Source organism: Vanessa atalanta, chromosome 6 (assembly GCF_905147765.1).
Source record: "Vanessa atalanta chromosome 6, ilVanAtal1.2, whole genome shotgun sequence".
In the NCBI taxonomy this organism is placed as follows: domain Eukaryota; kingdom Metazoa; phylum Arthropoda; class Insecta; order Lepidoptera; family Nymphalidae; genus Vanessa; species Vanessa atalanta.
In genome coordinates, this window is record NC_061876.1 from 1,603,693 (window position 1) to 1,626,516 (window position 22,824).

A 22,824-nucleotide genomic window follows, 5' to 3' on the forward strand; every position below is an offset into this window, starting at 1 on the left:
TAAAGATACATTACACTAATCATTTTTCGCGTACAAATTATATTTGGATCGCGATACGTCATTAAAATTTGTTACATGTATGTATAATAAAGTCAAGTTAAGCTTAAGGATGTGTATGTAAGGTCAAATCCACAGTACAGCTACATATTTTTTAAGGTTAATTTTCATATAGAAATGTCAATGCTGTCAATAATTTCTGTTCGCATTTTATAAATTGTAAAAAATTATATCATTTTGATGAATATTTACAATTTTCATGTACGAATAATACAGAGTTATCAACTCTATTATATATTCCAAATTTATCCTTAAATTTAATGAGGATTAGAATTAATTATTGCAATATTTTATTCATACATACAGATATAGTAAAGTTAAATTAAAATTTGGTTATTAGATAATTTAAGTTCCGTTTATTATATTTTAGGCATTTTATTTAAACTGTCCATTTAAATAATCTCATATCATAATCATTTAAAACTCTACATAAATTCTGAGTAGACTTAAGACAAGTTCTTTCGCATCGTCACTACAAATCTGTAATGTCAATTTTACGTGAAACAACTTTCATAGAGAAACTCGTGCCCAATTTTAATCCGTACACTTTATAGTTTTAGAGATTTTGTGATTAGTTTTGATATAAGCTTTAATATATACAGAAACTGATACATCTAATTTACGAGCTATAAAGTTGACCATGTCTAAAATGAGAAATATCAAGTCAACGTCGACAATTAATTTATATCAAGTACAGAAATTAGTTATGGTGTCCGTATCACGACGACTAATTGATAACGTTCCCGCGGTGGTGAGATTAATTCTAACAATTTTCACCACACTTCCTGAACGTTTATGGTCACCACTCACCGGTATGTCCGCTGGATGGTGCTGGCAAAAAATATTCTACTAATTAATGACTTGATGACGCGCTGGCGATACTTTGTTTGCAAATCTGGGATGGTTTTTCCTATTCTGTTACTGGTAATGTTCGTTACACAGATGGATATTGAAAATTTATAAGCATTCAATATCAAGTATGTCAATTCATTCGTGTCGAGTTTTTTTTGGCATCTGTTTCATTAACGACTTTTAATATAGACGGGCAGATTTCTTGAAATCTAACCTCTGATTATTCTCTATTGTCTTGATTTTATAGACTATATTTATCAGGGTACGTTTATAAACTGTCTTCTCTTCACGCATACATTTTTCAGATCAATAAGTTAAATACGATATAAGTTCAAATCAAAACAAAAACTATGAACGGAACTACATTATGGTAAAACTCTTCCAAATATTTTTTTGACTTCATAAACAAAATACAATTAAAGAAATCTTTCATCTCACAAAACTCATAAGTTTAATTAACATTATCAAATCAAAGTTAACTGTGGTGTCGATGGGCACAGCGCTCCAATTAGTCCGGATATAACAGAATAATATTACGACATTAATTAGTGTAGACTAAATTTAATTTTTGTTGAACCTTTGGTGATGATATATTTTGTAATGACAACTTCACCAAAGTCTGTTGTAATTGATGAAGAGATTAATAAAATAGCGTTTATTTACATAAAATAAAATCTGTTATGAATAGTTTTTATCATTGAAATAATGAGAAAGTTCAAAAATCTTCATTATTTTGCCAAAGATCGCCACATCAATGAACATTATAATGTATATTCAGATTAAATTGCCAGATTTTAGTAGATATAGGATGTCTATATATACATAAATAGGCAAAAAAAAACTGTCCGGTACCTTTTTAAATCAATCAATAAAAATATTATTTGAATGTTTCGAATGATTTTTGATTATGATTGGATAACGACCACTGAACGAACACTATTTTTAAATATCGAAATCGTTTTAAATAAACAATCACGAGTTACGTATAATTTGTAACCTGCTGCGTCTATTAAATTAACGTAAAATACACGAGAATATTCGACATTCAACGAATTTACAAAACGTCATGTCTGGATAGACTAGATCAGAAACGTGACAGCGGCAAGTGTAGCTATAAAGTGTTGGATGTCATAGACGGAGATGATTTCGATAAGCTAGAGTTTTGAAGGTTTTGTAATAAAATTTGTTAGTATTCTTTATAAGCATTGAATTTTTTATGCAACAAAACAGAAAATAAATACAATGCAAATCTCCTCATAAGATGAGAATGCTTTGCTCCATCAGTGAGACATTTACTGACAATTATATTGCATTTTACTACACTGTTTAAAAATAAAAAACCTCCTTACAACTACTTACTTTTTGTTGTTCAAACACACCAATATTATTATATTGATAAAATATTGACGAGTTACCAAATATAATTGGATATATTTGAAATAGTTTACGAGCGGCTTCTAGTCAGTGAGTCAGAGCGAGAAATTCCATCCAGCTCTAATTATGGTGTATTTGCGGCAACTGGGTCGCAGACAAAATTCACTGGAACCGATCGACTATTGACCCAATTGAAAAATTGCTTTCAGTTCAAATCGAGTCCTGTTACATTAATTTGTTTTATTTAGGACGCAACACGAATTCGTACATTAATGTCGTTGCACTTGTTTCGGCTTAAGGCAGTGGTCTTAAAATAGATTTCGTTTTGAATGTATTATTTGTTAGTAATATGTGCTCTATATTTGTAATGAATTTGTCATAACTTCTACGAATTAATTTAAAAAAAATGGGATATATTTTCTGTAAAATCTCTTAGTTAAATAACTAAGAGATTTAAATTTCTGTAGTAACCAAGTGGTTACTACAGAAATTTTCCGTATGATTAACATATCAGAATTAAAATAAAATACCATCTCCATCACCAATAGAAGATATATTAAAACCATATAATTATATCGTGATAATTTTACGAAAACAATAAAATAGTAGGTTAATAGTTAAAAGTTGTTGTCTTGTTTTTTTGAATGTCAAACCAATAACGATAGAAAGAGATAAAATACTGTTTTACTAAACACCTGCTAAACATCGGTTATACGTAAGACTGTTAATGTTTAAATTTGACGCAATAAAAATGCGACAAAGTTTACCAAGTCAGCAAATCCTGCAAGTATCAATATAATATCAACATCTGTTCAGGTACTTAAATAAGCAGTTCCACGAAATCGAAACAAATCTCGAATCGCTGGTCTCTAATGATCCGTTAGCTATGGAGGCCATGAGCGACCGTGATGATTGTGTGATTGATTACATTTCCTACTCGATTTGACGAGACGTAATTTAAAAATGTAATTACATCATTCAATACGTAACCACTTCATACTGAATTGAAAACGAATGAAGATTTAAATGAATGAATTATACTTGCTCAAACTGCTAGTTTAGTTCTCATAAAATAAATACTAATATCTTACGATTCAATTTTGATACAGAAAGAACCTTGTCGCAGAAACGATATCAGTCCAAGCTCTGAATCTAAAATGCATCGTTCGAATACCTTGACGCGGTATGGTTATAAATATAAACACTGACGACTTTATACAAGTCAACAATGCATTTGTCCTTTGAGTGCTAGTCCAGTTATCAGGTTACATGCCAATTGAAAGCCAAGGACACGAGCCGGTTCCAGCGCATGCAAATCGTCACGCTCCTGACCGCTTTGTCCAGGATTGTATTTAGTTTCAACTATCGTATTTACTTTGCCTTTGATAAATGTTATTCTATTATCAAGCAATTTAGATACCTGTTTATTTATACATATGCATATAACTAATCCATATCAATAGTACAAATTCTGAATAAAAATTGTTACATATTTTTTTCGATTTGTCAGACAAACATGTCGAAACCTAAATAAAGGTTAATGTAGTTAATGTAGTTTGATTAACACTAAGAAATACTAACTATAAGTTAGAACTTAGTAAAAACTTAATAAAGGTAGAACAAAAAAATTAATAATGTCTCATCGAATAACAAAGCCCAGTTCTCTGAAAGAATGCTGCTTCAATGCAGGCTGGCAGAAAATTTGGTACACGCTCAGTTCCTCATTATGTTCCTTCATCTCCGAGTACGAAATAAATTATATACTGCATAGTACTAATTGTTGAATGATTACAAGAAGATAATATAACTCGGAGAAAACGTTTCCAATTATGAATATATCTGTCAAAAGCATGAATCATTTAATGCTTGTACCAGATTTCCCTTCGAGAATTTCCTGTTGAATCCCATTTCGTATCGAATTAATGGGAAATAGTGTCTTTAAAATCAATCATCGCCATTTTAATATTTTGCTAGTAATGCTTAGTGAATACGCGATATTTATTTAATAAATTTTCTAATTATTTATTTAAAATTAATTGCAAATCAACATTTTTATATGACCTCAAATTGGATAAAAGGATTGCAGTGGAGCGTTATTGAAAATGGCATTATAAATAAAAATGTAAGCGGAATACATTTATAGAATAATTGAAAACGTCTCCTAGCACTTGATTCATGCCAAGCATTCACTATTCTATAACGATACGAGGGACTATTAAATCGGCCGTATATTTCTCTCTAAACAGGTGTACAATAAACAACGCAGGCTCTCGAAGAATCCTCGTTTCAAACGCTTATCAACCATTCAACGCTTCCATTACCAATCGCCGGAAATGAAACATTATCAGGACAGTTGCTATCATTCCTCACGAAGGTAACATTCAATCTGTTTCCATTACGTTTCATAATTAGAGTCTCATGAACCTTTTAAGGTAATTCACTGGTTCATAATCTGCTAGCATCCGCCTGTCCTCGTTGCAGATCAAAATATAGTATAACGGATACAAACGCAGGAGATATGACACTTAATGGCTTCCAGCTACTTCCTGACGATGGCGTGAGTATAATTTACAACTGTAGAAACGAATTATGGAAGTAATGTGTTTTGAACTAATTGGTGTTTTATTTAAATGTATTATTAGTTTGGAATATCATCATAAAATCATCTAATTTAATTGTTAGATATTTCAAAATAATACGTAGGTTTCAAAATAAACGGTTAAATGGTTTATAATAACCAATTATAAAGTATTGAACTTTAAGTACACAGTGCTACAAATATAATAAAATATTTAGTTGAGTTTTCGAAAAGGGACAGGAGCCTAAAAATATATATTATAAGGGTTTATATGCTTAACGTCAGTAATAACATACCTTGCTTCTCGGGTATACGCTCAGCACGTCAGACCACCACCGCGCCTCTTCTCTACAAGTTCCTTTGACGAACGTGACACGTTCCGGTGCCGTGATGGCCAGGCTGTGGGCATGACCCGTCACGCTATCTGCCTCGCTCACTTCTAGCACTGTCGTCATATCCACGCTGGCTTGCGGGACTGTGTCTGGCTGTAACAGAAAATATATTTTGTAAAACATGCATCGGAGAATTTTTCTACTAAATATTTTCAATGGAAATTGGGAACTTTTTCTATTTTTAAGATTTAAAAAGAGAACGCCTGCATAATAAATCATAATATTTCCTAATTCAAATCTTTAAATAGCCTAGGAAATGTACTTATCGCGCGGGCAACGTTGTAATCAAGTTTTCTTCATGGAAATTGTAGTTAACGGCATTCTGACGCTAGCAAGTATCAGGTACACTGTCGGTCTCCGCGGGGGGTAAGACTAGACGCGTTTATTTAGACCAACATCTTAAGCTAGGGAGAGGCGTCACCTATCCATTATTTAGTTAGCGAGTAAGTTGTATTAAGCTTACGTGTCTCGCATGAAAAGGAGTTGATACACACGATAGTGTTTTATTATAAATGTTCTTTAGAAGAGATTGGTGAACTTATTTTAAAACATAAATCAAATGAAAACAAAAAAGACAAGATCGTTCAGAAATATTATATTTTAATTAATTGGTTAAATAGTGTTAAATACAAATTATGATACTTTACAAACAAAACGAACCGAACGAACGAACACCAAATTTGAATTTAAAGATAGTACTTTTCAGTCATATATGAACGTAGCTTTAGTTCCTCCATTCCAGTGACAAACTGTCTCAACGTCCTACCCAGTACCTCAACGTCGCACTTAAAAGGCAAATATACTATATCACATCCACTTAGCTTAGCCCTAATAGACCATCCAACGCACGTAATTAGTCTCAGGCTCATTAAGGATATTCGATCCGTTTATCTAGATATTTATATGAATCTAGACTCTATTTCCTCGCTGATGGTGAGAAGTAAATTAAACGTTTAAAATATTATCCCAGGTATTCGTAATTGCAGTGTTTAAAAGATTAATTTATCAGCGCCAATTTCAGAGCTATTCAAAGGTCGCAAATTATTCCTAGCAGAGCATTGCGAGGAATATTACTTTGTAGCACCTTCATCTAAAAATAGTTTTTGTAATTTTATTGGCGAGGATTCTTTGAAGATGCCCTTTTATACAGTATTGTGATCACTAAAGCAGACATGCTTAATACAAAGCTATTTGTTGTGTTGTATTTTACAGCCCATCTATTTGAGAAAACTATCAGCCGCCCGCGTTGGATTGTGGTATTAATCTAAAGCGACCCTGGCCTGATGAACTTGACCTACGCTTGAGTCGAGGTTAATCGTTTCAGTGCATAACAAAACGATCGTATGACGCGTGTAAATATGACATTGTAGTCTAAATAAATAATGAAACTGTAAATAAGGAAACTTCGTTTTATTGTCTTGAAAAATAACCGGAATGTCAAAATGTATCAGCAATCAGCAGGTTTGCCGGTAAACTTAAATTGACCAGATGTCATTTAGATAAAATTTAATAATAATTGATATCTTTTTACATTTATTCATTTACATAGAAGAAATATACGTAATACAAAAGACATCGTGAGAAAAAACAATGTTAGATGGAATAACGTATTGTATACAACATACATTTTCAAGAAACCTTAGACAGTGATACAATATAGACATGATAACTTCGATATTTATACACGGAGTTTATCATAATACTAATCGTTACATTAATTAAGTTTATTTACTAAAGCCAGGAGGTCATGTCATATTTAATGGACACTTTAGCTCGTCACCTCATCCATCATAAGAGATAAGCGTAGTGTCAAAACGTCAAAATAACATTTAATATATACAATGATCTGAAATAAATCTTGCGAATTTAAACGAAACATCGGTGAAAGCACTAACGAAAACAGATAACGAACCGAAAAAGTGAAAATAAATTTCACGTAAAACACGTTAACGATATGACCAATTAAAATCCTCGGTCGAATCATGGAAGCGGTCAAGCTTCAATAAGCGTATATCAAAGTTTATTAATCACGCCCAATGAGACGTAAAGACAAGGTGATTTATTATACTACTTTCCCTGTGTCCCGAAATGGTCTAATTTGACATCAGATCGCGAGCAACGCCAGCATTATGCAACGGTTGTGTCAAAGGATGTATGTTTGAAACGGCTCAAGGGTCTTCCATTGCGTAGAGTCTTGACCGCTCGTAAAAATTGTCAATATAAAGTCGGAAATGAATTTCCTGCCGACTGAAGTTTTCGTGATTTTATCGCCTGCAATCCTACTGTTGTGACGGCAGCGATTAACGATTATGCAATTGTTCCCATGCGACGGTCCAGCAACCATAATTTCCGTTGTAGCGGGACAGAGCCATTCAAACGGACCATGAATGGGCGGAACTCCCATATGTATTGCTTTTGAGGGCTAAACACGATGTTATATCCATACATTTAACAAAGACCTTTACTTTAAATCAAAATTTCATAAATAGCTTTTAACTAATTTAGTGGTTTCTTAGTAGTTGTTATTAGTGCGAATTTATATTTGTATATTATAATTACTTAAATAAGGCATACGTCAGGATGTCAAAACCCTAAAAATTGTACTGTGTATTTTTTGGGAGCTAGTAATATTTGGTCGATGAAGCCGAATTGGACAATTCTTAAAACCAATTATGCAGTACCGTGACAAATAAATAAATTCGTTTAACCCTGGCGTTTGAATTAATCATATTATATTGAGCACTCGAATTCTGTCAGATGTTAAATTAATGTCTTTGCTATATAACACGATTTTACTGTTGAGTTTATGTAACCATTATTAGGTGCGTCAACTTTAGTAATTTTATATTTGATGTTTATTAGTTGCGCAGCTTTCATTGCGAATTTATGTTGAATTACTACAAATTTACGACAATGATAAGAATAATCATAGGTAATAACGATTTTGTCATAGAATTTTCCAAAGCTATACATATGAAATAAATTTTTTGTAATTAAAATTTTGGATGAAAAAATATGTTATTAAAAAAGTAAGTAAAAACCCTTGATGTATTGATTTTAATTTTAAGCAAAGCTTTTGCATGAGATTCCTACAAGCATTTAGAAAGGAATTCTCATTAATTAAGATTGTCATTAAATTAAACGTTAAAGTCAAACTTAGTTTGCTCACTGCGTGACGTTATAAATCTTAGGTCCGTGTACAAAACAATTAGCCTTACACCTCTAACGAATCCTGACCAGTTTAAATAACACCATAGACCTCTCAGTCATTCTCCAATACAAGACATCCGAAACATCGATGTTGGAAATAAGGTTCAAATATATTGGTGGTCATCAAGAACATTACAGATTAGCTATGGGATAGCTAACAGTTTCTTACCGCGTTCATGGTTTATTTATGTACGTAAAGTTATCGAATGTTAAGAACGGAATCCAGTTATAACGGTGCTGTAAATAAAATTTATCTATTTGGTAAAGAAAAAATGTTTTAAATCCTTCGAGCGATAATTGAACTAAAAACAAAAAATATTTCAATAAACTGTGTCTGGAATGTATTTATTTTAAGACGCCCAAGTGTTTTTTGATATGCTCATTAATTCCAACGTGAAAGTAACGAATCAGGCGTATTTAAATATAGATGATTTCTTCAGACCAGTTACAACTTTTACGGTTGAAGACATTATACATGGTGTAGGTATTGCTGATATATGTGTATTATTTTATTGCATGCTTCGAATGATACAGTCAGTCAGCTAACACCGTTAAATATAAGTGCTGAACAGTTATAGGGTCGCCCACGCAGTGTCGCCGATTATCCCTAGAGTTATGGACCTCACGCACGCAGCCTCTGATAGATAAAGGTCAATGAGATAGCCGTTATGGTATTCAAGCAGTCGAAGAGTGAATTATGATATGAATGTCAATTAAAGGAATTGAAATGTAAAGTGGGTCTGATGTGAACTCATATACTTAGTCCAGTGATAGAGAAAGGTCGTCTGTCAATGTAGTTTATAATTAAAACAATTCATGAATCTGACAACAAATGTTTGGTTTTAAATCAACTATTTTATATGCAAGATTGTCAATTGTCCCTTTGAGCATTTTTCCCTTTATATCATATTTTTCGGTTACTTTTTTGTCTTAATCGGTGGTACCTCTAGTTTGCCTTTCATAAGTGTTTTTATTAAAATTTAATAAAATAATAATTTTAATATAGCGCTGGATTTGTATTCAAGGTTGGACGTCCAGTTTATGGGTTCTCTGTGCTATGAAACATCTCACTTTTTTCTTGATAATTGTGAAAACGAGAATACATGATGTAAGCAATTTCATTAAAATATTGCATGCCGCGTGTTTTTTGTCAAATTGATACCTCAAGTTCTCCGTGAAATTAACTGTGTCGCGTAATTAGCGATATTGCAAGTACATACGTTGGCAACAATGTTGTTTTCTAAAAACTTTAATTACAGAAATTATCAAGTTAATGCGATCGTAAATAATCTAAGCGTGTCGTATCTGGCGCCATTTATTTTATTGGGTTCGAATGAACTCGACCCCGTTTTGATTATACAAACATGTTTCATTCATAAGCTTATAACAAGGAAATGATTAGTGTCAATGCCGTCTCCATAACAATGATTGTGACGTATTTTAGTAGTATAAGTTTATGTTTAACTAATTTCTATCTCGTCTTGTGAAGAATTTACACCCACTGAATTTATGATACTAATAGCTACTTAAGCGACTCGTGCTCGGGAGATACGACTGTAAGCGATGGATTATTAAATTTAAAACGGAGACAGTTCGAATTTTATTCTTACGTCTTTGATTTATATTTATTTTACTCATTTGTTTTATAAAATTAATGAAGGTTTTGTTTATATTTTGCTGCTCGTAATCGTAGTTGTAATCTAGATTATTAAATTCAATATACGTCTAAAAATTATTTACCGTACTAAAATAAAATGTAATGTAATGTCGCTCTATATAATAAAAAATCACAAAATTCAAACGGTGTAACAAGAATTATAAGACATGTCACATACTGAACATTCTGATACGATTTTATATCACATGGTTAATTTAAATTCCAAGATTAATTTAGACCAAAAGTGTTCTATCAGTAACATAGATGTCTGCAATTAACTTCGTAGATATTCACAGAACTATTGATCGAATTTGTTTCCAATTTACGAGGGTGATCAATTAGTGCGAAACACCTTGTCCAAGTTGTCGAGATCAACCGCTCTTTGATAATGAGAACCTATCTCACTGTCCATTACATATAGTGCATTTCAACAGATTTCGTACACGGTAAGCAATTTGATATGGTATATAGTTTTATTTGTTTTTATTTTTCAAGATTTCAGATAACGAATTACTATTATAAAAATGTTACAAGATTCTACAATTTAATTTGCAATATGTCCTTACTGGGCGTCGTAGTCTGGGTAATACATTCGAAAAGAGAAACAGCTATTTTTTTTTTAATATTGTCCAAGAAAATTTCTCAATAAAATCATAATCAAAAAAGGTTCGGAATGTAGATTCTACCAAGAAGAACCGGTAATAAAATCAAGTAGTTAATCTTTTTGAACATTTAAAATACAAAGTTATATTAGTTAAACACAATTGTATATGTATATAATATATCCTGCCTGAAAGTCAACAAGCAAAGCAAAATCGCTTTTTTCATTTTGCATAAATTAAATTGAAGTAGATTATACATTAAAGGTTTATACATTATACATTAGGTACAGAGTAAAATTGATCGGTACACATGTTTCAAATTGAATATATATAAAGCTACTTTTGAAAGTACTCTTAAGAAAAGCGTACGTTGTTTACGAAAACGTGTTTATTATGTTTATTGCCTTTAAAATAAACTTTCCTAATTGCCGATTAAATTATTCTCCGTCTATCCATTGTGCGATCTGTAATTCCAATTGCTACCCATTAGCGAGGTGATCCATTAAAGCAAGTGTCCGAGATCAGCGGTTCCGTGCTAATAAGATGTCGTTAGTGATTTGCATCCAGGTGCAGGGTTACCAGGGGAAAGGTTTACTTTTTAGTTTTTACGTATAGAGAAAATTAAAATTATTTAAGTCTTATATAAATATATTACCCATTATTTTACAATGTCACCTTTGAGTTGAAGTAGTTTGTTTTTACATTAAATTATGTAGTAATTGATCATTAATGTTAGTCGATTGATTCTAAACTATGATTTTACAACAAAAACAAGAAAATTAACCATATAATATTTTTTTGTGTTTGATTTATGCGTTATCCGATTTTTGATGTGAAACATCTTCCATCTCGCTTTCTTGCGTTCCGCGGGTGTAGCAAGTGTGTAACAGGAATTGGGTAGCGCGCGCTTTTTGATTCGACCAATGAGCGCGCGTATGCTAGAGTGTGTCGTTACGCATTTTCCGAAAGGATAAGTTGTTTTAATTATTATTTATATATAATTTAATTGGAAGCGACATCCCTATCGTACCTGCCGTATTTCCTATTGTATGTGGGACACGTTACACTCTACCACTCACCGTCGACAATTTAGAATGCCATTCGTCTGTTTGGTACAATTAATTGTCTTCAATAATTGTTTTTTTTTTATTGTAATGAAATTACTCAGTTTTATGCTGCAACTCAAAAACAAAATGAAATACTTTAATCTTTTTAATTGTCATTATCTATCATCGGTTAAGGTGTCATCTGTCAAAGAATACTCCGAGATATTGAATATTTATAAATTTGTAAAATTAACTTTTAATTTATCTAAACCTCATAAGAGTGTTATGACGTCACCACAAATCAAATCACGCATGTTAACCAGTACATAATATAAAGTATGTTACTTGTTTATTAATGATATGAAATGACGTTTCTAATGAACGCTTCATGATAAAATTAATCAATGTACTTTTTTAAATCATTAGCAAAGTATTTGTATATCAACATTTGTTTAATGTGTTATTTGGAACACTTGTTTAATCGTGATCTTAAAATTAACCAGCATAACCCGACAGACGGATATATACATATATGTATATAAATTTTCACGGTGATCGGATGAACTATATAGACAGTACTGCAACACTATCTGGTGTCGAGTGACAATAAAGCACAGGATAAAAAAGATTTTAGTAAAAAAAAAAAACATAGTCTAATTACCAAAATCAAACAGGTTTCCACATATATTTATACATATAAAACACTATCATGCCATCGCATTTAAAAATTGTTCAAATTAAAATATATGACAAGTAGCCTCTTCGATCGCTTCCGATGAACTTAAGAAAATTTGACAATTATCAATTATAAGTAACCTAATAACACACGACCAGATTGTACACAAACATCGACCGCCGTCAAACTTTATTAACGGTGCCTCTTTGAAATGGCAGTGATTAGAAACAGTAGGAAGCAACGAACGAGTGACAAGCGATCGAGACAGATCCGACCACAGTCAGCTTGTAGCCGAATAGAAGCGGGGGCACCGCTACTCACCGCAGTAATGGAAATACAAACAAAGCCGCAGGTAGGAAGTGAACGATGGGCGAATGATCTGAGTGACGAGCTTTCGCGGCTGAGAGATAATCTGGCTCAGATTTTTGTAACCAATGCAAGCTTAACCTTTGAAAGCTGTTTGTTTTTAAATTTAATTTAACCTCCTAAATACCCAAAGATCTCGATTAAATTTACAATGGTGTTTTATTTAATAAGTATATAATGATTGTAATTATTTAAGTATTTTTCGTTTGCAGCTTCACTGGCTTATAATTTTAGTATACTTGAATAGACTCAAAGTACGGTTGCTTATTTTATCAGTGATTGACCTTTGTACAGGCCCAACCAACTACCAATATATTGCCGGACTCTAGGCGCTACTTATAAAATTCAATCGTCAATTGCTAATTTGCCTATCAAAATGAATTTAAAAAAAAAAAAATTTTGCTAGGAAATGTACAACGAACCGTCACACACTTTCAAATACGAAATCCGTTTAAATGGATTCCCAAATCCACTCAAAATCTCTCAACTTGAGCCGAGATGGACAATCATTTCGTCACGGATGCTGATTCCGTGGCTGTGGATAATTTCGCTTATCGTACTACACTTTCCGTAAATGTCAGTTCGCAACTCGCAGCCACTTATTCTTGCTAACCGCATATTTTGAGACCTTATCAGCGTGTCAGTCAAATTGACGCAACATACGATTTATTAACTGAAAATAATTTTATTATACATCTTAAAATTGTGAATACTTTATTTGCAATAGTATATATTAATTTGTTCATCGGAAGATATTCGAATATTCAACAAAAAGATTATGAAGTTATCATAAAATTGGTGTCTCAATAAATTCTCAATCTACGCACACAAAGACCGGTCGAGCCTGTTGATATATCATTATATATAATAAATGTTAATAATTAATTGATTACAACAATTTCTCTTAATAAAGGAATGTCTCGCTTCTGTTATACAATCACTTTCGTTTGTAAACTGTATCGTGTCACGAACGTGCAACAGTATATTTTTTATATATAATTTATACGAGCGATATTTATATACTTTATTTATAACTTGAATTGTTGTTGTTATTTTTTAATATTATACTTATTTTATATTGTCCCTTTTAACTTATGTTGAAAATTAAATCGATTATTTTAGATCATATAATTTTAAACGATTCGAGTAATTAAACGGTCTATTCGGCCAATTATAAATATATATATATCATTTTATCATATCCATAAAGTTAACGATAACTTAATAACAGCATCGCAATGTTGAAATGCCGTAAGAGGCAGTTGATTTCAATCTTTTGAAATTCTTTTATCATTTGTAAATAAATGAAATATTATTAAATAATCGGGCAAGTTCGAATTAAGGCGTGACATATACAAAACAGCATTGAAAACTATAAATATGGTATTTAAAGGTATATTAGATAAGTGTTAGAAAATTTAAACGCATTTTTTAATTGTAAAGATAAAATTTTAACAACTTTGGAAAGATATTTTACATTGCCTATGTGCCATTAAGCTTGGAAACTAAGATGGTAGGTCCCTTATATCGGTAGTTACCCTGGCTCACTCTCCCTTAAATCCGGAACACAACAATACTGGGTTGCTGTTCGGCGATAGAATTAGTGATAAAATTGTGGTACCGATCTAGAGAACTGGGTCGAAAGCCTTACAATCAACCCTAGATCTCTTGGCCTAGATCAATCTTAGGGTCAATGACTTAGAGCATTAAATAGCAAGAGGCTTCGGCTCAAAAACTTCAGCCTTTTTAATCAAACACCAAAGAGGCAATTAAGATGGTGAAGTGTAGTATTAATAATGTGTACATAAAAATCGTGCGTTCGGTCACTCAAACACGAAGCCCCGAAGTTTGGTTCACGATTCATTCACCAGGGACACATACAGGGTGTTATCTATACAAGTCATGTAATTGTATCTACAAGACCGATATCTTAATCTAATTAATGTTTTCGTACAGACGAGTAAATCTTGAATATTTTCGTTAGTCCTTTTCAGTGGAATATTATTATAGCTTAACAATTAATTTAAATGAATCCTTGTTGGAACCTACTGGAATAAAAATTAACAGTACAAATGTGAGTTTGTTTATTTGTTATGGTTCTGCGTTAACTACTCAACCAATCATCACGTCATCATGGGTGTAAGATGACGTATTGTTTCTAACACCTTGCCCTCCTCGTATGCAAGCAAAGCCGGAAACTTGTAAAGTATATTTTGAAGGAAAACACAGAAATGGTTATCATCGGACAATTTCGATATGTTGAGATCGTTAGGATCATTTATTCTATTATTCAGTTTGTGTTTTTGCCAATTTTAATGATTAATACATAAAATATTTTTTAATTAAGAGAACCCGCAGAGATTCTTTCGCCCTTTCCTTAGTGGTCTGGATATTTTTTTTTTTAAAATGGCGGTAGATATAACTTTTACTTATAAATATGTATCGAATAAAAATCTGTATATAGAGACTATAATTCTATCTTACTTCTCATCATCTTGTTAGTATAATAAGTGGCTGTTACTTTCGCTGTCACAAAAGACCATTAAATACAATTTATAAAGATGATAAAGATACGAACAAGTGATCTGTTTCGATGTCAATCGCTACACCTAATTAATTGCGTAACAAGTATTATTAAAATATATTATCTTGTTAGTAAATCTTTAATATGAAGAATGTCGTATATAGTATAGAAATGATGTATATAACATTTGTATATAATGTATGTTAGAATTAGAAATAACAGATTTTGTTAGTTAAATAATGAATATTGTAGTGTTTCTGTTTAAACGGTAATATAGATTGAAGTCAGTGGTATGATAGCATTGTAGGTGTAAGAAGTGGTTTACATTTCTTAAAGTGGTAAATGCTAATGGCTATAGGTAGAAGTTGATTCTACCATCAGGTGGCGAAATTTCCTTTTTTATGCGTGCAGACAAATGGGTCTGACGTTAAGTGGTCGCCACCACCCTTATTGGCGCTGTAAGAAATATTAACCATTCCTTACATCGCCAATGCACCACCAACTCTGGGTGCAAACATGTTATGTCCCTTGTGCCTGTAGTTACACTGCTCACTCATCCTTCAAACCCAACAATAGCTGTAGAATACCTAGTGAGCGGTTGGTAGCTACCCAGACTGGCTTGAACAAAGCCCTACCACCAAGCTCGGTTATGTTTATATAAAATAAATATACATTTAATACAAGACTTATCACACGCTGTATAACACAAGCGATTAAGGAAAGGCGCGACAGAATATTTTAAGCCGATTAGACGGATCAGCTGATTGCTAGACAAGCCCTTACCTACTTAAATTTTGTGTTTGAATGTCACTTTGACTTAACTAGGGAGAAAGTGTTCGTTAATATATACAGTTATATATTTTATAGCTCATAAAAGTAACATAACTTAAATGAATGTCGTTAAATTTTATGTTTTTCCCTTTTAGCGTTTTCTAACTAATATTATATTTTAATTTAAAATACCGTAGCGTTTTGATGAAATTCTGAAAAGATTATTTGGTCATTGTCGATATAATATAAAAAAAAAAAAGATCCAAACATGTTACGACGAAAAATGAAAACAAAATGAATATTAAGAATAAAGTTAAAGTCAAAATTCTTTATTAAATGTAGAAGTGTTACACTTACTTATTGATTGACAAAAATCTACCACCGGGATCTCCAAACTGAGACCAAACGGGATCTTAGATTACGGATACGGAGGTTCCGTATTTATGAATGAATGTAACACTGATTTTTACAGATATTAAACAAATCGAAGGAGCTCATTAGCGTTTTGCTATTATTGCTTCATCTTAATTCGTTCTTTGAATTTTGTTATGAATATAGCCGCGTGGCTCGCAGGATGCGCGCGCCGGCGGAAATGTCGCGGAGCGCAGACAATGCTCCATTGTGCGGGGTAATTACCGGGACAGCCTCATTGTCATGTGACCCACTTTCGATTCGCCCTGTAACTTGTCCTAACCATGCGCGATTTAAGATGTTGCGTTAGGGTATGGACATACTTTCGTTTTATTAGAACGATCCCGTTGACGGTCATCCGCGCCGAACCCGTCGTTCGCTTCAGTGGGTATGAATCCCAGGGGCACATATGTACGTGCGAAAGCGATCGGTGCTAAAATTCGAAGTGACACATTGTCAAAAATTATGTAAAATCTGTTGCAACAATTTTGATAAAAGATATCGCCTATTATTGTATTACCTGATAAGTACAGCATAACAGGACATTTTTTAATCCATAACAAGCTTTAAATGTATATTTAATAAAACAAATAATTTTTCAAACTTCAAACTTTCAACCTACATAGTACAAGATTTAAATTAAATTTGGACAAAAAACAATTACAAATCAAAATCGAAATACCGAAATCAATTAACAATTTAAATAATCTATTCAAGAGGAGATTTCATTTACAGAAACCCTAAAAATATGTCTTTAATAATTTCCCATCAGATAACGATTTCTATTCGATGTTATCTCGACGTTCTTAATTATATACTGCGTATGTGAAGGCAGCTTTATGGACGACACTTAATCATTGTGTCCCATTACAATACAATAAGCAATCACGCCACGAATAAATATATGTATTTGTTTCTTCCTCGCGAGGAAGATCGTTTTGACAAGCGAGATTTAACGAATAACTAACGACATTACTTAACAAAAATCTTCTATTGACCTTTGATACCAAGAATCTATAGTTTCATTCACCATTAGTACTAATCGTTGAATTAGAGAACTTAGTTTATATTGGTAGAAGGTACAATCATTTCGAGTTATTACTTTGTGTGAGTTCATCTTTTTTAGTACCATCCCCTTGTATATTTTCTAGGTCAAAGTAAATTACTATGTTCCAGTTTAAATAGTGTGCAGGTCAAAACGACATAACTAAAGAAATTTCATGTATGAGGTTTATACTACTGACAGAGAGTCTACCGATGATAGCCAATTAATATTAGGGAACCATATGGAGATGGTACCATAGGCCTTTCTAAATATTAAAACAAATGAAAAAACCAACTCAATATACATAAATGATAATTATTTTCAAAGAGATTATTTCAACTTTCTAAGATATCTCCAATGACCTGACTCTGTGTAATTGTTATTGTACGTCTAAACAGTTATTATAACTTGCTTAATAATAGAACGACCAAACATAGCGACTAAATAAAATAAAATGTGGAGCATCAAAAACACCGTCTAACCAGAAACAGGATCCCGTTATTCGACTGTAATAAAAACTTGAGCCCGTTCGCTGATCTCTTAGACTTGTAAAAGCTCATTGCCGTAGATAACTCTTATCATCGCACGTGTGGTCTTAAAAGCATGTTTGTTTAAATCCTTATCGGTTGTAAGGTTAAGAGTTACTTTTGCATTTTAACTTCTGTCACTTTTTTTAAAGGTTACTCCAAATTCCTAATGTTGTTTTATCAAACTATTATCTGCGGTCGAAATGTAAGCATATTTGAGAGTTACAATACTATACGGATTATAAAGTTGCTTAGTTCATATATTTATAGTATACAATAGAAATAGAGGGAAATTTTCAAAATTGTTCTCCTCCAAAGAAAGGCGTCCATGCTCTTGAGAAAATAGTTTTAAGTGCTCTACACTGGTCAATTTGAATCGGTAAAAAGACATGTGACAAACTTTCATTCGACAAATTTAGGTTCCGTAACGATATGAGCCGAGATGGCCCAGTGGTTAGAACGCGTGCATCTTAACCGATGATTTCGGGTTCAAACCCAGGCAGGCACCACTGAAATTTCATGTGCTTAATTTGTGTTTATAATTCATCTCGTGCTCGGCGGTGAAGGAAAACATCGTGAGGAAACCTGCATGTGTCTAATTTCAACGAAATTCTGCCACATGTGTATTCCGCCAACCCGCATTGGAGCAGCGTGGTGGAATATGCTCCAAACCTTCTCCTCAAAAAGGGAGAGGAGGCCTTTATCCCAGCAGTGGGACATTTACGGGCTGCTAATGCTAATAAAAAAAAAACGATATTTCCGTTCACCACCGACCATAAGAATAGGGCTTAGAGGATGATTCCTCTAATCTAAATAAACTACTCATAAATTGCTCATAATAAAATTATGGACATATGCACGTGTTAGTTATGCACTACACTTTTTATAGCTATTTGTTGCAACGGATATTTTTCAGGAGGTGAGCAAAACCTCTTTCGTTGTTAATGTTATGCAGATTAACCTGAAAACGTTTACATGGCATTGCTCCTATAGAAAATAGATGTTGCGAACCGCTGCGAGCATTAATGATTGATCGCGCGAGGTGCAAGTTACAAGATGAATTATTATACCATATTTAAATAAAAATACAAAAAAAATTCTAAGGAGCCATTTTGTATTGCAATTTGCTAACTAATGAGTCTCATATTTCAACATACAGTACCTTTTAACAATATATACGGACATAGACATCTTTAAATATATATACAACAAAAACAAAAACATAAGTCAGTTTTTTTAAGGATTGGTTACCCGAGCAGAAATAATTGATTTGAAAATTATGACGCAAGCTTACTCAGAGAAAAATATTTTTTCGTTAATATCTTGGACCAGAGCTCAAGGGACTCCATCACAGCCAGCGAGCCCGCCTCTGCCGTTTCCGCGATGACGTTTTCGAGCAAATGCCGACGCAAATCACTATTTATTGCTCACTGCATTATTTCGCAGCTATGCGCTCTACGAAGATTTAAATGGGACCGCACGAACCGTCAATTCACCTGCCCGTCAGTTGCAAGTGATCATTGACGGACCTAAGTAGGTGGTGTTGGTTCTTGTCCTGATTTCTATACAGTTATGACAATGTATGACTATGATATTTGCTGCTTCACATTCCAAATAAAAAGCTGTTTTTTTTTTATAGGAATATCCGCAATTTGTGATACAAATCGGAAAAGTATTTAAATCTTAGAACGGCGTGGTTGAACGTAGAGAAGTGAATAGTAGCTAATTTGTTAAAGTGTCGCCGAGTCCAGCGCGACGTCGGAGGTGTAGACAGGTTGTCTTATAAATATTACAAGTTAAAGATTAACATCTTCAGGTGGGCACATAGACGACTTGGAACATTTAACTTAACTGTCTTCCAGATATAATCTTGGGAACTTATGTTCTACCGTAAAAGGTCTGATGAGTTTTTTTTTTACGCTTTAAAACAGCGATTAACACTAATGGTTAAAAGCTCAAGGTTCGTTTTTATTTGATTTTTTGTTTTCATTACGCTCTGTTAAATGTTATGAGATTGAGCAGAGAGACGAAATTAATGGTGACGGTAATTTTAATTGCCTTTTTTAAGCTGTCATAATGTTACGTCCCTTGTCAAGGATCAGATTTTATGGCATCTGAGATAGCAGGAGCCTTTTAATTTTTATGAAGGATGGTGGTTTTTAATATTTAAAATAAATTGATGATCTTGATGAAAACTGAACCTTTTTGGTTATCAAGTAACAAAGAGTTAGTTTCGAGTAAAAATTCGCGTAATTGAAATATTATTAAAAATCTTTCGGTTCATGTTTTATATGAAGGAAGACATGTGATTAAAACATAAACAAAAAATTGAGTGAATGAATAAGTACGAACTGTGATCAATATTAAGCGGGCGCGCAAGCGGTTAGCAACGCTTCTAGATACGTAACGCAAGGTCAATATAACGCGCGTTTGGAGCGTCCACGAGCGGGGGAGGGGCGTTGAGTTGTCAACGCGGGGAGCGGGCAGTGAGCGTCGGACGCGCGTTCGTTGTGGTTGCGTCAATATCATGTCTTTCGAGGACATTATCCTAAAAGTTAAGGCGCATCCCGAGTTATGGTTGTGCACGCATCAGTATTACAGAAATAGAGCCGTATGCTCACGCACTTGGAAACAAATTACTAAAGAACTGGATGCTGATGGTACGTTGGAAAGATGATTTAACCAATTTTATAATTGAATTCAATTCTTAGTTTGATAGGTTTTGATTGCGTCAACAGGGCACCGATAATTTCGCCAATGTCACGTAGGAACCAATATTATAATACCGGTATAAAAACGGGTTAGTCATTCTACGAGTATGTTCACCCTTTTTCTTTTTATGTTAATACATAAATATAGTTCATTAAATAGTATTTAAAATTTTGGATATAGGACCGAACCGATGGTACGAATGTGACATCACTCAAATAATTGACTAATATAATAATTTTAGAACTAAAGTATGTATTTTAGTTCTAAAATTATTATATTAACTCTATAATTAAGGTTAACCGGCTTTAAAGAATTTATTAGAGCAGTGTTAAGTTATATATAAGTAAATGAGTTCTCATAAATATTTTAATGATGTATATATATTTCACTAAATCGCCACAATTATAAGCTTTCACTTCTGAGTACATTATTTAAATAACAAAAATTAAAAATATTTTCTCTTTGTCATCCAGAATGGACAGTTAAGAAAAGGTGGAAGCATTTAAAGGATCAATATAGAAAAGAACTCAAAAAAATATTATCAAAACGCTTGGCGATGTCAAACTGGCATTACTACAATGACCTGAGCTTCATAACAAATGAGGTGTTAACCGGAAGACACGGAGTCAATAAAAATGTTGACTCTAATAACGCTGCATCAGAAAACGAATCAGATAGCGACGAACAGCCACTTTTAAAAACAAAAAAAATTCAACATGAACGTACTAACAGACAACCGAAATCATCAGCTCTTGTAAGGCGTGGTATAAATGCAAATAAAAAGCCTTTGGTAATGAAACAATTAAAAGAAATTAAAGATTTGATTCAAAGCAAGAATAAAACAATGGAAGATGAATTGAGAAATGATGCCGATTATCTGTTCTTAATAAGCCTATTGCCGACCATAAGGAAGCTGTCAGATCTACAAAAATTACACTTCAGAGGTAAAGTTAACGAGTGGCTACTAGAAACTCTGTCGCAATACCAGTTTACGAATGATTGTGATAATAAAATATACGTCCAAGATCAATTAAATGAAAGTCAACCTTGAAGTTGATTTATATGCAAAAACACAAGTCTTGAGAAATATTTGAAGCTGCGTATGTTTATAGTATTATGTTACAAACGTTTTAAAGTAAAACTCTTAAAACAGAATTCCTGCAATATTTTTCTAGAAAAGATGATCTCTTCCAGAAGTGATTTACAGACAGTTGTGTATGTTCAAATATTCCATTATTTTATTTCTATCTTTCAGAGATTGCATATTCATTGTTTCAATGTATAACTTGATGTGTTTTAAAGATTAAATTTTTAATTAATATTTTATGACTCTTTAAAAGATTTCATTTAATGCACTAAATGTAGCCTAGATTTTTTCTATATTGTACATAATCTATTTTCAGGTATATTAATTCACTGATTATTCATATAAGTGTTAAATAAATATTTTGACTTAAATTATGTTTCAATATATTCCTTTTTATTAAAATACTATAATGGAAGCCTACAATCGAAATGTATACATCTTTTTACTCACGAAGACGTCACTAACTCATACTAATGGTATGAGTGAGTGACGCTCGTACTTACGAGAGGTCTTAGTGTGCGTGAGACTAAGAGCAAAGAGCCACACTTAGCCAGAAATACAAATTAGATTATGTTTTTCAAGTTTATTTCATTACAATTTAATTTGGACGTGCGCGCCTTCCTGAAATCTATAACTGTAAGTTTGAAATTGATATACAAAATCGGTGACGCATTCGAACTCACTTTTTGTGTATCACGTAAAATGGAGGCTCTTATTAAGTATGCGCAAGTTGCAAGCAAAACATTAGAGAGTATTTCAGGGTCGTACATATCGTGGAACTATGAATAGTCTTATTTGTATGCTAAATGTTTTTGAAAAGATGGCAGTTTATCTATAAGAGAGGGGAAATACCAAACTCGAAATTAAAAGTATCTGACAGGCCTTTTGCATTTGTCGTATATAAACTAATGTTTGGATTATGTATATATTCCTGTCA

At 32.7% G+C, this 22,824-nt stretch overlaps 2 protein-coding genes across 5 annotated transcripts in view; one reads left to right on the plus strand and one right to left on the minus strand.

Annotated features, from left to right (window-relative positions):
- The window catches only part of LOC125064988 (protein outspread), a 233,056-nt gene that overhangs the window by 28,402 nt on the left and 181,830 nt on the right, over positions 1-22,824 (minus strand). For all 3 annotated transcript variants that reach the window (XM_047672363.1, XM_047672364.1, XM_047672362.1), the window contains exon 4: positions 5,158-5,346. In XM_047672363.1, the coding sequence (XP_047528319.1) occupies positions 5,158-5,346 (189 nt within the window). The remainder of the gene's footprint in view (positions 1-5,157; positions 5,347-22,824) is intronic.
- Positions 20,595-21,949, plus strand: LOC125064995. 2 transcript variants are annotated; one of them, XM_047672372.1, is made up of 3 exons: positions 20,595-20,748; positions 20,827-20,888; positions 21,274-21,949. In XM_047672372.1, the coding sequence occupies exons 2-3, from the start codon at positions 20,846-20,848 to the stop codon at positions 21,849-21,851; spliced, it is 621 nt and encodes a 206-aa protein (XP_047528328.1). In that variant the 5' UTR covers positions 20,595-20,748; positions 20,827-20,845; the 3' UTR covers positions 21,852-21,949. The 2 variants fall into 2 exon arrangements, with proteins under 2 accessions (XP_047528328.1, XP_047528327.1); XM_047672371.1 differs by lacking the exon at positions 20,827-20,888.